This window comes from Penicillium brevicompactum, assembly GCF_028827555.1.
Source record: "Penicillium brevicompactum strain IBT 35665 chromosome Unknown utg000005l_segment0_segment0, whole genome shotgun sequence".
In the NCBI taxonomy this organism is placed as follows: domain Eukaryota; kingdom Fungi; phylum Ascomycota; class Eurotiomycetes; order Eurotiales; family Aspergillaceae; genus Penicillium; species Penicillium brevicompactum.
Genome location: NW_026623208.1, coordinates 1,360,155 through 1,373,559, shown reverse-complemented (window position 1 = coordinate 1,373,559; position 13,405 = coordinate 1,360,155). Strand labels below are relative to the sequence as shown.

Here is a 13,405-nt window from a genome sequence, read left to right as displayed (position 1 = left end):
GTCACAAAGACAACCACCGGAGGTAGATTTGAGCGTATGGTGCCCTTTTAAGTTGGCGATGAGATGGAACTTGATTTGGTCAGCAAATGGTGATGGGCATGCAGACCAAAATCTACGCTAAGCTCCGTTCGCATGTATCTAAAGGAATTTTTTCATGTCGGAACCTCCCAAGGTCCGGACCAAAATACAGTCTCGCCAACCTCCACGGTGCGCTCCAGGAAGACCCCACGGCTGCTTGTTCCCACCATAACGTTGTAGGCCCCACTGTGACTGCACCAGTTACCAGACTTCTCATCCCAGAAGCTTGTTGCACGAACCAAATCCATGGGGATAGATACCGTGCTTTGCGCCGAGGCCTCGAGGAAAATTTTACGGAACTCCTTGAGCTCCTTCACAGGCCGCTTGATGGGTGGTGAGATAGGAGCCACATATACTTGTATCACCTCTGCACCAGACCTTGAGCCGGTGTTTCGCACCTTGCACTTGATCTGCAAAAGTCTTTCTGAGTCCGCGAGCAGTTCAAGATCCGAGAGCTCGAATGTGGTGTAGGAAAGACCGTGGCCGAAGGGGAATAGTGTATCGACTTCCAGCCCATCGTAGTATCGGTATCCCACATACACGTCCTCTCCATACAAGACTCGACCGCCCTCGGATCGGTAGTTGAAGAAGGTTGGGTTGTCCTTGAGACGTCGAGGAAACGTGAGGGGAAGCTTTCCGGACTGCGGCAATACCAAATTTCAGTTCCAATCATTCATTGAGTACAAAACAGCAAAAGAGCTGGGAGGGCGAGGAGGGTTTCTTACCGGATTCACATCGCCGAAGATAACATCAGCGATGCCGTTTCCTGTTTCATTTCCTCCATACCATGCATGAACAATGGCCTTGGCTTTATGAGCCCAAGGCATCTCCACAGGGGTACCACTTTGGATAACAATAGCTGTGTTGGGGTTGACGTTCAGAACTTGAGAGATCAAGTCATCAGTGTGCGGCGGCAGGTCCATGTGGGATCTATCTTCTCCTTCTGATTCCCATTCAGCACTCAATCCTGCAACCAAAATAACTTGGTCAACCTCTGAAGCCAATTTTACTGCTTCAGCGATACCCTCCTGGGGCGAAAGGCGTTTGCAGGCACCGAACCGGAATCCACCGTGTCCGAAATCGACCACGCCTGGAACCTTGAACGTGGCAGTCTTGTCACATCCCCACTGTACAAGAACGTGATATCTCTTGCCAGCCTCAAGTTGCAGGGATGCCGTCTCCTCCAGCGTGCCGTTGCCGAAAAAGCTGCTCCCTGGTCTTTGTACATCGGCATTATTTATGAGAAGCTCGCCATTGACAAACAGTTTTCCTGTGCCTTGAACAGTGAGACCGAAATCATATGTGCCAGATTCCTCGGGGACAAAGTATCCCTCCGCATCTGCGTACCAGATTGTTTTCAAATCAGGGTGCTGATAATCCATGAAGAGGATCATTGAATCAGTTTCGTGCCTTTCTTCGAGAGGCACTCTGGTCGTCAGGCTCGGTGGATCGTTGAAGATGTTCAAAACAAACCCAGCAAGACCCTTTTCGGTAGAAAGACGTTTTCCGAGCAGGGGTAGCATCTGATGACCGTAGATTCCCTGCGCGAAATCTACAGCACCTTGCGCTGACGCCGAAATGCCTTCGAAGGGTGTCACGGCATAGTATGGATTCAATGCCGCGCTGCCGCCTCCACAATATGTGGCAATCTTAGAATTGGGCCCGATGATAGCCACTTTCTTGCTCTTATCGAACGGAAGAGTATCATCATTGTTCTTTAACAGCACAATGGCCTCGGAAGCAAATTTTCTTAACAGCGCCCGGTCTTCGGGCTGGTTCAACTGAGATTCCAAAGCCCGCTCGGGGATACCAGACTTGCTTGCCTTTTGAACGAGTTTGAGGACTGCGCGAACTCGATCATTTACCGCAGCGATGGGAATTTTGTTGGAAGTGATTGCATGAGTCAATGCAGCACCGCGCCATCTTGGAGGGCCGGGCATCTCTAAATCGAGACCGGCGACAATGGCTTCGGAGGTGCTGTATGTTCCGAACCTATTAGAAGGTCTGTGTCAGTAATGATGAATAGACTCGGGAAGATTGCGGATCATACCAGTCACTCATTACCAGACCATCCCATCCCCATTCACCGCGGAGAATGTCTTGCAGCAAGTTCTTGTTCTCCGCCGCATGTACACCATTGACTTTGTTATATGCTGTCATAACGGCATCTGGGGCTCCGAGAGCAATGGCAATCTGGAAAGGAAGCAGATAGATCTCCCTCAGCGCCCGATCAGTAACAATTGAGCTAACAGCCATGCGCTCATGCTCTTGGTCATTGCAAACGAAGTGCTTGAGGGTGGCACTGATGTTCTTTTCCTTGAGTCCTTTGCAGTAGTGACCTGCTAGAATTCCCGACAGCACAGGATCTTCAGAGTAGGACTCGAACCCTCTTCCTCCTAGTGGACCTCGCGCAATGTTTATTGTTGGACCAAGGATAACATGCGCACCTTTAGCTTTTGCTTCGGCGGCGAGCAAATGTCCAATCTTCACCGCCAGGTTTCGATCGAATGTGGCACCGATCGCAGTGCCGCATGGTAGACATGCCGCGGGAACACTGCTGAAGAATCGAGTCCCACGGACTCCATTAGGACCATCGGAAACTCGGATTGAGGGAATATCCAGTCGAGGAATGGGAACGGTATGCCAAAAGTCATCGCCTGTGAATCGAATAATGTGAGATTCATTATCGGATTTCCGGCGAACGTGGAGCGCTAACCTGTCAAAAGGGAAACTTTCTCATCTTGTGTGAGTTGTTTGAGAAGCGTGTCAATGTCAGCATTTGCGATTTTCGCAAACGACGCGTCCACCTCACTGCGCGTGTTGTCAACAAACGGCATTCTGTTCACTTCGTCGGTGTTGGAGGTCAAAGGAGATTGAGATCTCCTGGTGAGGGAGAGTCATGGCACCTCATTATATTAGAAACTGTTCACTCAATTCCTTTCATTATGCACACTATGAGCCACTTTTTTTGAGACTCGGGGCATATACCGAGTCCTGAGCGGACCGATTCAAAGGCGTGGGAGTGGTATGATTGGCAGGCCCCGGTGGATTTCTCCTTTTCTCCTTTTCTCCGTTTCTCCGCCTCCGTCCCGGCAACTGGACTGCCTCATGCCGACCCCGGCGTTCCCCAGTCCTCCGCAAAAGCTCATCCCGCACTTGACTTGCCGACAAAAGTCGGGCGAGAAAGCGGGGATTTGAGACACCGAGGGAGTCTGATGCATATTGGCTGGATAGTTGGCCAAGGTTACTCTTGCCTTTCGAGCCAACACGATTTAGGAAACTCTGACTACGAAAGGCCCTAGCAATCAGACTTGTTAGAATGAGACCATCGGGAAATAGCGGCATTGGAAGTTGCTGTCCTTGCCCAACAAAAGCCTCATACACCCCCTTCATTTTTTATATTTTTTTCTTGTTCCGAAATATCCTGTGACGCGCTGATGCCTCATCCATCAACATAGCGTCGAGTGTACCAGGTTCCCTCTTTCTTCGTCTTCATTTGATATTGATTCACACCGTCCTCGTCATGGGATCCCAAACCAAAGACACTACGAGCAATGATGCTTTGGGTGACCAGATTGATCATCTCATTCCGTCAAATGAAGGTCCTTGGTGGACACAACGGCATCTTCTTCGTCTGAATTTCATCATTCTTTCATTGGTGCTGTACTCATCTGCCAACGGGTATGACGGATCTCTGATGAACGGCCTCGAGGCTTTGGATCAGTGGAAGCTCTTCATGGACCATCCTACCGGTCCCTGGCTCGGTTGGATTAATGCCATCTACTGGCTTGGATGTGGCGTCGGATACCCAACGGCCTCCTGGATTGCCAATCGCTACGGGCGGAAGCCCGGAGTCTACGTGGCTTATATCTTCTTAATCCTCGGCAGCGTCCTCCAAGCAGCAGCACCAAACGACAAGGCGTTCCTACTTGCTCGCCTATTTTTAGGTTTTGCTTCGGCTCTGTTTGGTAACGCCGTTCCCCTGTTGATCAATGAAATTGCCTACCCAACCCACCGCGGTATTCTCAGCTCTCTTTTCATGTCGGGTTGGTACGTCGGTGGAACAGTTGCTGCGTGGGTTGTGTTCGCTTCGCGCACATACACGTCCGATTGGTCCTGGCGACTTCCATCTGTGTTACAAGCACTGATTCCTCTTGTTGCTCTGCCGGGCTTTCTGATGGCGCCAGAAAGTCCTCGCTGGTTGGTTTCGGTCGACCGCGAGGAAGACGCTTTAGCAGTCCTCGCACAGCACCATGCTGCAGGCAATACTTCTTCGCCTCTGGTCAATTGGGAATACCAGCAGATTCTCACAACCATTCGCGCTGAAAAGGAGGCGAGTAAGAACGGTTCTTATGCGGAGATGTTCAAGACCCCTGGTAACCGCCGTCGTCTGATGATCTCAGTCACTTTGGGCTTTTTCGCTCAGTGGGTTGGCAATGGAGTTATTTCATACTACCTTTCTCTTATTCTGACCTCGGTCGGGGTGACAAACGTTCGAGACCAGACACTCATTTCTGCTTGTCTGCAGATGTGGGATCTAGCATTTGCCGCTCTCGGAGCGTTCTTAATTGATCGACTGGGACGTCGCCCACTTTTCATGGCCTCGGCTGTCATTATGTTTGTGAGCTATGTAATGGTCACAGCTCTTTCTGGATCTTTCGCAACAACGGGTGATGTTGCGACTGGTGGTGCCGTTATTCCCTTCCTCTTCATTTTCTTCGCAGGATATTGCGTTGCTCTGTAAGTCCTGTTTCACTCTACCAGAAAATATGCGCAAACCTGTTAACCAAATAATTCGATCACAGAACGCCTTTCTTGACCTCCTACCCCTGCGAAATCTGGCCGTATCGCTTGCGAGCCCGTGGCCTGACTGTGACTTGGGTCGCCACCATTGTCGGCATGTTTTTCAACACATTTGTGAATCCGATTGCGCTGGATGCTATTGCTTGGAGGTATTATATTGTCTTCATTGTCGTCTTGATGGCATTTGGTGTCACTGCATACTTCTTTTATCCCGAGACCAAAGGCTATTCGCTGGAGCAGATAGCCGTGATTTTCGATGGCCCAAATGCCTTGGTGGGAGGTAGTCCTGATCATAAATCATCCGTGGAAGATTGTGAGGATGCAAAGTCTGGCTCATCAACCGTCCACAACGAACTAGCCTGAGGGACCTCAAAAGAGAAGGAAATATAGGAATGGTACTGTGTCAATATCAGAAACACTGTTGTTTATCACCTTAACTCGAAAATATAACAGTTTTGCCTAGATCAGACTCCCTCAGCCCCCCCACCCCCCCGGGCATTGCTTCATAAATTTGCCGCCGCTGAACCTTGCATATCTTCCCGCTTTTGGAACAAGGGAAGGGACCCGCGGGCCGCGCCCGAACCTTGAAGGCGGTATTCCGTACCAAACAGACGCCATGCTAAGAACCCGAAACGTGTCGACTTTGCTACGATCGTTCCTTGACAAATGAAATGAGAGCAAACTCTGCGATACCTAGATTTACTCTAAAAAATGTTTATCTAGCAGAAATCAGTCTACTATGTTAACTCTGACCATCAAATTGCCGAGGTGTTCGTCGCGACTACCGCATATGCCGAGGTCACTGCGTATGCCGTCTTGCCTCATCCCGCATCGAGAACACTAATTGCATTGACGCGCTCGCCGAAATGTTTACTCCTCATTTGCATATTTACAATCGATTTAAGATCGGAGTTACCGCTGCAGCTGGTAAGCAGGTTCCATGGACCTAAACTGCAGATTTCCAAGATTTTGGCATTTACGAAGTAAACGTTGAAAAACTTCAAAGAGACTGGAAAAGTTCCGAGGTCCTTTTGTTGGGCGAGGCGAAAGCGGTGAAAGCAGCACAAGCGTTGGAAACAACTTCCAAGACTCTGGAAGGCCATCTACCTACACTAGTCAAACATTCTTGCTTGTCACAAGCATGACACAAATTTAAGACTCTGGACTTGGCATCGGCTAAACGACAGAGTCAACAAATTCGACAAACATGGTCTAGTGTCAAAGTATGCCCGCTTATATCACATTGGACTAGGAATTCCAAGTTCATATCTCAACACATCTGGTTGCTTGACCTCGCCGATCGTCAACTTGCTCCAGTCCTCTTCAAACCCTTCCTCGACATCAGGAAACGGCCCCATGGGGGTTATCGCCTTGGGGTTGATGTCTGTATGACTCTTTGTGTACTGCGCAATGTCAGTAATTTGCTACCCCCAGGTGTCACACATTGATAAGTAATATTGAACCTACATTTTCCTTGATGTGAAGAAAGTTGGTGGACTCCCTTGCAGCCGCGACATTCCAGAACATGCCTTTCAGCCAATTGTTTAGCACTGGGTAATCATGCCGAATAGTACCCAGGTTGCACTTGAAATGTTGAACATAAACGGTATCAAACCTAATTAACGTTGCGTATAGCCGGATGTCCAACTCAGTCAGATCCTGGCCGAAAACGAAAGGGCCCCCGTGGCACGCAACGATCTTCTCCAGCTTGTTCAATGCCCCAAAGACAGGGATGAGATTTTTATCATATTCCTCTTGCGAGGATGCGAATCCAGCTTTGTAGACCCCTGCATTGACATCAGACTGTACCCAAGGACTGACCGCGTCGATCATTTCGCGGAGATGTGTCGGATATAGATCAATTTCTGCGAGGGATGGCGGGAGTAGCTCGTTAAATGCCAGCGGAAGCCACCGAAGCATCTCAGCACTTTCCTGATTGTGATTCTAGTCAGCTTCTTTTTATGTGCAGTTTGCCAAACAACCCACATTGCAGACAGCTGTTCCGGTCTTCTTATCCCACAACAAGGGCACCGAGTATCTTCCTTTGTACTCCGGATCACCTCGGAAATACACCTCATGCAGATACTGCGCGCCGAACAGATGATCGACTGTCGCGCCGGGATATTCATTGTCGGAGGCTGGGAATTGCCATCCTGGCCAGCCTCTCGCGTCGCCCTTCGGGTATGGCTTGACAATACTGATATCGATGAAATCTGTGAGGCCCTTTAAGTGCCGAACAAAATTAACCCGGTGGGCGAAAGGACAGAATAGACCGATGTAGAGGTGGTAACGTCCTTTCTCGGCGGGGAACTTGTCGCTGGGGATGACGCCATGCCAACCATCAGACGTGGCGAGGCTATGGATCGGAGGATTTGTTGCCATTGCCCAGGTGTGCGATCTCGGTGGTAGAGAAAAGTGTGAAAAGGCGAAACACTGGAATGAGAAATTGATGACAGGTATATGTCGTGATATAGTGTAGCATGCCTGTGGGTGGATTCTCCAGACTAGTAAGCCCCGCGGAATTGTTCCGCTGATGTCATCACATCAATGCATTGGGGCATTGGGGAACCGGGACACCGAGACACCGAGACAACGTATCAATTACTTCCAAGGGTCTGATGCCGACGGGGTTTATATAGCGCTGTGGTCGAGGTATGGTTGTCCTAGTGTCCCAGTAGTATCCATCCATGGATGGCAGCTTTCATCCCAGCGAGCTGTGTCTAGGTACATATTTGATCATGCGAAACTCATTCTCATTCGTTGCCATGTACACTAATTAAACCACAGAAAAGATCTCCACATTCTGACCTCGAGAGACCTCAGTGGATCCGTATGTTCTCACAAACTTCGAAGGAAGCTCAAATGCCCCACTGCTCCTTGATGCGTTGAAGCCAGGCACTAACCGAGATGACTTCTTCTCCAACCATAACATTACCCTCCCCAATTGTCTGACGACGAGCCAAATCGTAAGCTGGAACATGCAGCATCTGGTGCTCTCGGCCGCAAATATGATCTTCGAGCTTCCCATCCCGCAGCTTGTTCAAGCATCCAATATCAAGCTCCATGTAGTCGCACTCTCTGCATACATAAATGTCATTTGCGTATTCCCATTCTGTCTCACAATCACCATCGCACACGTCTAACATAGGTCCTTTCAATTTTCGGGGTGATTCGGATTCCAAATCATCAGTTTTGGCTTCTGCATCGTCAAGTGGGACTATCAGCGACCAGGCGGCGAGAGAGTCAGCGTCCTGCCCTGCGGACATGAAGTATCGCGCCAGTCCTCGGTATCCCTGCCAATCATTGAGCGGGTCATCGTCAGATAAGATATCAATATTGCGTTTCACGTGGGTGCGAACAGCATCTTTGGCCTTTTGTTCATCCTTCTGCAATGCGTGATACCATGCAAGTATCTCTGACGGATAAGTGCTAGATCGACCGATCCCTTGGCCGTCTGCAGGATTGAATGAAGCCAGTTGTTCAAGTTGTTCCAAGTAAGGCGCTGCCGCTGCCGGGTCTCGACTGGCCTCTTTGAAACAGACATTTGCAAGCTTTGGGCGAACGTAGGATTTGGCAACTGTGAGATAGGACTCTTCCGATATCTCTTGTATTTGTAGGATGCGGACCCACAGGTCGATGGCGAACTCCCTGCGTTCGAGGTTTTCTGCGCCATTTTGATAACAAAGAAGTGCAAGATTATGCATCAATAATGCAAGGCAAGCCCCAGCAAAGTGTTCTTCATCAGTGTCACCCTTCTCTCTTCCCTCGGCAAGGCGCTCCCGAGCGGCATTAATGGCCGCGTCGTAGCTTTGATAGATTGCATCGAAACCATTGCCATCAGAAACCAGTGCAAATAAAGCAGTGTGGTAATCCTCATTGGCATAATGCACGTGGAATGCAGTGGTGCGCCGGTCAAGACCAGTCGCTTCGTCCGTGGAGCTCTTCAGAGACTCTAAGAAGGCGAGGAGGCCCTCGTACTTCTTGTCTTTGTGGAACAAGAGCATCATGTCCAAGGCTGCTTCATAATCACCAGGATTTTCACGCAGAACCTTCTCGTATATAGCGAATGCCTTGGCGCTATCGCCAGCCTCTTCATTCCATTTTGCCAGGTCTCGATCCATTTCTGGCAGTGTGTCATAGTCTTCAGTGACATCGCCACATCTGATTGTGTTGATCGCATCTTCCAAAGTCGCGATGGCAAGTGCATGCTCTCCTTGGTTGGCATAACAGGTGGCAAGGCCCCACTGGGAGAACCAATTATATGATTCAAGTGATGAGGTGAGTTTGAAGCGCTCGGTAGCTTCCTCGTGTTTGGAATATTCCCTCAAGGTGCGCGCCAAGTTGCGATTCTCCTCGTATCCAAAGCTTTCTAACCCAAGCTTCTGACGGGCCCATTCTGCCGCTGCTAGGATTTGAGAAGCCTCAATTTCCTCAGCCTTGGGGTCATCTGTTGATCGTTTGATGTCAGGATTTTTGCGATGCTCAATCTATGCTGCAAGTCAGATGCCTATCCATATTTCTCCGCCCCGTAGTCAGTTAGAGGACGTACCTTGGTGATATATCCATGAACCGCTGCAAATGATTCAGCAACATCATAAGCACCTAGCTGAAGCCAAGCCTGGGCGACGGATCTAGCAATATGGTCGATGATGTCTGCGTCTGGCTCGGACTTGGAACTCAAACTCTTGACCCATTTGCTTTGCTCCTCAGAGAGGTTTTTGGTCACGGCAGAATCTTGTAACCACTTCAAGGAGACTTCAGCGTATTCATCGTCATAGATCCAGTTGAAACGAGGCCAAGGACTATTTTGCGTCCACCAGTCTCTAATGACTTTAGGATCCGTGAAGAGACTGACCAACTGTGGTCCAAGTGCTGATTTGTGTTGCGGTTGGGTCAAAGAGGGGTCTGCCTGTTTAAGATGCTCCGGGAAAAAGACTGCTGCATATCGAAACAGGGGCGAAAGTTCAGGCGAGTTCTGAGAGCGAATCACTTCGAGACACGTTGCTAAGATGCGTAAATGAGCAGTCTCAATGTCGATACCGACACGGGCAGTCTTTCCCTTGAGCTTTCGTTGAAAGAACTCGTCGAAGCCAAATTTCCCAAATAGCCTGGGATCGCAGACAGACTCAAGGAAGCGACGGACTATTCTGACCTCGACCTCGCTGACATCACCTGTAAGACTCAACTCTTCCGAGTTCTCGACAGCATCTTTCTCACTCTTGGTACGCAAGAAGGCCTCAATGGAGTCGGACACGAGTGTCACTCGAGAGGTAGTCGGGATAATCTTGGTGATAGGATGTGGCTCACCCTTAATCGTGAACAGTGATGAATATTGGTCCGTAATCTTTTCTGCAAGGGGGCGAAGAGATGATTCGCCCGTTTTGAGAGTAAGCACTGCCTCGAGCTCTTCAAGGGTTAGGTCTCGAATGGAGAACACCACCCATGTTAGGAGGATGTTCAAATCAGAGATATCTTCATCGCTAAGCGTCTCGTTCAACTGGTCTATCTTGCGCACAATTGTGTCGGATCTGTTGCCACCAGAGCGGGACAAGATGTCTCTGATTTCACCGGGTCGTTGTTTCCTACTGATCTCATGCAAAAGTAGAGCAACGTTCACAAAATCACCACGAGTTTGAGTAGTCAAATTCTCCAAAATCTCCCGACGCAGTGAGAGGATCTGATCCGAGTCGCCGCTGAATATCTCCATCTTGTTCATGCGATCGATGATGAACTTCTGCATGTCGTCACTATTCTTTGAGGCCACATCAATGACGGAAATTCCGTCTCCCATGTGTCCTTTGATCTTCGTGATGGTGTCATCGCGACCAGACAGAACAAGGCGGAGCTTGAATTGAGGCCATGAGACAGACTGTTTTAGTATCTCTGTCAAGACATGAACGAACTCCTTGATTTGATTCTTGTCTATTTGCTCCACGCCATCCAGGAGCAGAAATATGGTTGAGTCGCTTCTGTAAGACTTGGCGAAAAGGGCGTCCCAAAGTCCTTGGATATGATTGATGCCATCTGTTTTTGTAGAGCTGAGGTCTTTCCGATAAACAATGTCTTTGTTGGCAATCTGCCACGCAAGTACTTTGAGTGCCTGGGCGAGCGACGTATTCTTTTTTTCCTCTTGAAAAAGGTAATAGGCAACTGACGTGCAAGTCAGATCATCTCCAGGCTGGGAATGAGCCTCTTGCAATTGTTGTATAATACTCGCAAAGAGGAAAGATTTTCCGTATCCCTCGCCCCCAGAGACACCCAAAACCGAGAATGATGATTGCTCGGGAGAAGCCCACTTTGTGAATAAAGGGTCGCTGCGGAGCCATTCACCGCTCCCTTGAACTTGGTCATTCAGGAGTCGTTTGTAGCTGACCTGTAATATCTTCAAATTCTCACTTGGGGCGTCAAGGCTGGAATCAATGCTGTCCAACAACCTCTTCGTAGCGTTGTCTGCGTCTTTCTTCTTCTCGAAGTTGAGAAGCTTATCGACAGTGGTGTTTATCTTTCGGGTGCCTTCCCTGGTTTCATAAACACTTCTTTCAGTTGTCTTTTGCGACTCAAATCCGAGCGTGGCTCGCATTTGAGATTCGCGTTCAACGAGGGAAGCCAAGCGGCCCAGCTGACCACTCACACCTTCGTCACTGTCGAACGCAAAGACCTTGAGTGCGGTAAACACCTTGTGACCCTTGAGAACTTTGATCGACAAAGCGCAAATATCAACAAAACAGACAAGCTCTTCGTTGATGATCTTCCGGAGGGCGACGTCCACTGCATTGGCAGGCAGGCGCAAATAGATCTTACACCGCTCCAATACGTCAGAGATCCGCCTGAAAAGCTCAGTGAGGCTGCTGAAAATTCGCTTGTATTTGGCACCCGTACTAATGAGGTAGGAGATTGCATTGAAGCATAGACTGCTGGGAGCAAAAACCTACATACTAGGTGTTGGCTGGGATTCACTTCAGTCAAAAGGCTTACTCACCATGCTTGCGCCCTGAGCGGCGATCCCACCCAGGACCATCACGAAATTCAAAGTCTTGCCGATCACATCCTTTGCTGTTTTGTACTTGTTGTTTCGCTCATCATCTTCCTCCTGTTTGCCCCTAATTTGATCCAGGACCTCGTCAACAGAGTATTTTGGCGCTGCAGTCAGGTCGACTTTGGTTGTCTGCGCGAACGACGTGCATACTCTTTCCCATGCATCCTGCAAGTTATAATCATCGGATTCTGCAGTAGCCATTGAGTAATTGGTGCTAAAATTCCTTCTTCCTATGCCAGACTTATCAAGCGGTTATCCTTGATTTCGTACAAGTCACAAGGTCAATTATTGGAAGAGCAGAACAAAAGAATATTCAAGGACCCAGCCCGGCTTTTGTGTAGGGCAGCTGAAACACCTTCGCGGTGCGGAAGCGGCTGATATTTGTGTAGAGGGGGGGCCCGGCCTTAGCCCCCGAAGCTAATGGCGATGTTAGGGCGCCACACATCTCCGGTCTCACTCAGCTAGCCGTGTGTGCCAGGCGTTCTGGATAATAAGTACCTCATTCGAGACACATTGCAGAAGAATGGCGGGAATTATGTCAGTGTCAGCCAGCCCTCATACCGTTGTGACTGTTGAAGACCATGCGATGAAGCTTCTCAAGAAGCTTCCAGACAAAAAAAAAAAAAGTGTATCAGATCCACACTGCCCCTCATTCGGCATCTCGCAGGAGCGATACGAGGTACACTGTCACCTGTTGGGCCCGGGGACTCGGCGCTAGCGGCAATAGCCCGCATGAATGCTCCATGCGGAGTACTCCGTGTAACGAGGTCAATCATTTTGGTGAATTGCCTGACAAACGGTTGTTGCTGGCTTCCTGATCGGGAGGTATCAGGAGATTTCCGAGGCCCAATGTCCACTTGGGCAGTGTTTCGAGGTTGACCGATTCCGACGAGAGCAAACGTCAACCAATCAGGTAAATCTGACAGGCCCGCTCTAGCTGGCGGCGGGCCCGCCCGCGGGCCAACTGTCAATTAACGGAGAAGCAGTAGAGTGCGGCAATGCATGTATTATGGGAGACTAGGGGAACAAGAAGAAGAAGAAGAGAGAGAGAGGCACAAAGAGAGGAAGGTCCCGAGGTCCCTACGGAGTGTGGAGTAGATCTACGGCTATCAACTTGCGGGGAGCGTGACAAATCAGGCAGCCACGGACCACGGGCTCCAACACCAATGCACACGCATTAATTAGAGACAAATGAGAATTAGCAGAGAGACGGACAAACTCTTGAAGGGAAATGGTGCTTCCAACTACAGAGCTCTTGGATTTTGCACCACTTCACAACGGACCAGCGAGAGCAATCAACTGAGCCCATTCATGCCTTCGACGCGCACAACTTTCGTCACCTTTATAACCCCTGAAAGAGCTTTATCGGTTTAGGCGCACACGAAAACGAGGATCGTCAAGATCCAAAGGGCCAAATGAACACTCTACTCACTTCGTTCGATATTATATGCGTTTCCATTTATTTTACCATGGGCATACTCCGTACAT

General features: G+C 49.5%; 4 protein-coding genes across 4 annotated transcripts; 1 reads left to right on the top strand and 3 right to left on the bottom strand.

Moving 5' to 3' along the window:
• Nucleotides 1-152: 152 nt before the first annotated feature.
• Nucleotides 153-2,915, bottom strand: N7506_006335 (beta-glucosidase; the record flags this gene model as incomplete). The annotated part of the gene is made up of 4 exons (XM_056955628.1): nt 153-719; nt 804-2,070; nt 2,129-2,735; nt 2,795-2,915. 4 exons carry the CDS (start codon nt 2,913-2,915, stop codon nt 153-155), a joined length of 2,562 nt encoding a protein of 853 aa, XP_056809962.1.
• Nucleotides 2,916-3,601: 686 nt separating this feature from the next.
• N7506_006334 (Major facilitator superfamily domain general substrate transporter) lies at nt 3,602-5,244 on the top strand (the record flags this gene model as incomplete). The annotated part of the gene is made up of 2 exons (XM_056955627.1): nt 3,602-4,818; nt 4,884-5,244. 2 exons carry the CDS (start codon nt 3,602-3,604, stop codon nt 5,242-5,244), a joined length of 1,578 nt encoding a protein of 525 aa, XP_056809961.1.
• Nucleotides 5,245-6,119: 875 nt separating this feature from the next.
• On the bottom strand, nt 6,120-7,263 carry N7506_006333 (putative cell wall organization protein/glutathione transferase (Gto3); the record flags this gene model as incomplete). The annotated part of the gene is made up of 3 exons (XM_056955626.1): nt 6,120-6,284; nt 6,349-6,813; nt 6,868-7,263. 3 exons carry the CDS (start codon nt 7,261-7,263, stop codon nt 6,120-6,122), a joined length of 1,026 nt encoding a protein of 341 aa, XP_056809960.1.
• Nucleotides 7,264-7,739: 476 nt separating this feature from the next.
• N7506_006332 (uncharacterized protein) lies at nt 7,740-12,118 on the bottom strand (the record flags this gene model as incomplete). Its single annotated transcript, XM_056955625.1, has 3 exons — nt 7,740-9,368; nt 9,431-11,809; nt 11,861-12,118. 3 exons carry the CDS (start codon nt 12,116-12,118, stop codon nt 7,740-7,742), a joined length of 4,266 nt encoding a protein of 1,421 aa, XP_056809959.1.
• Nucleotides 12,119-13,405: the final 1,287 nt, after the last annotated feature.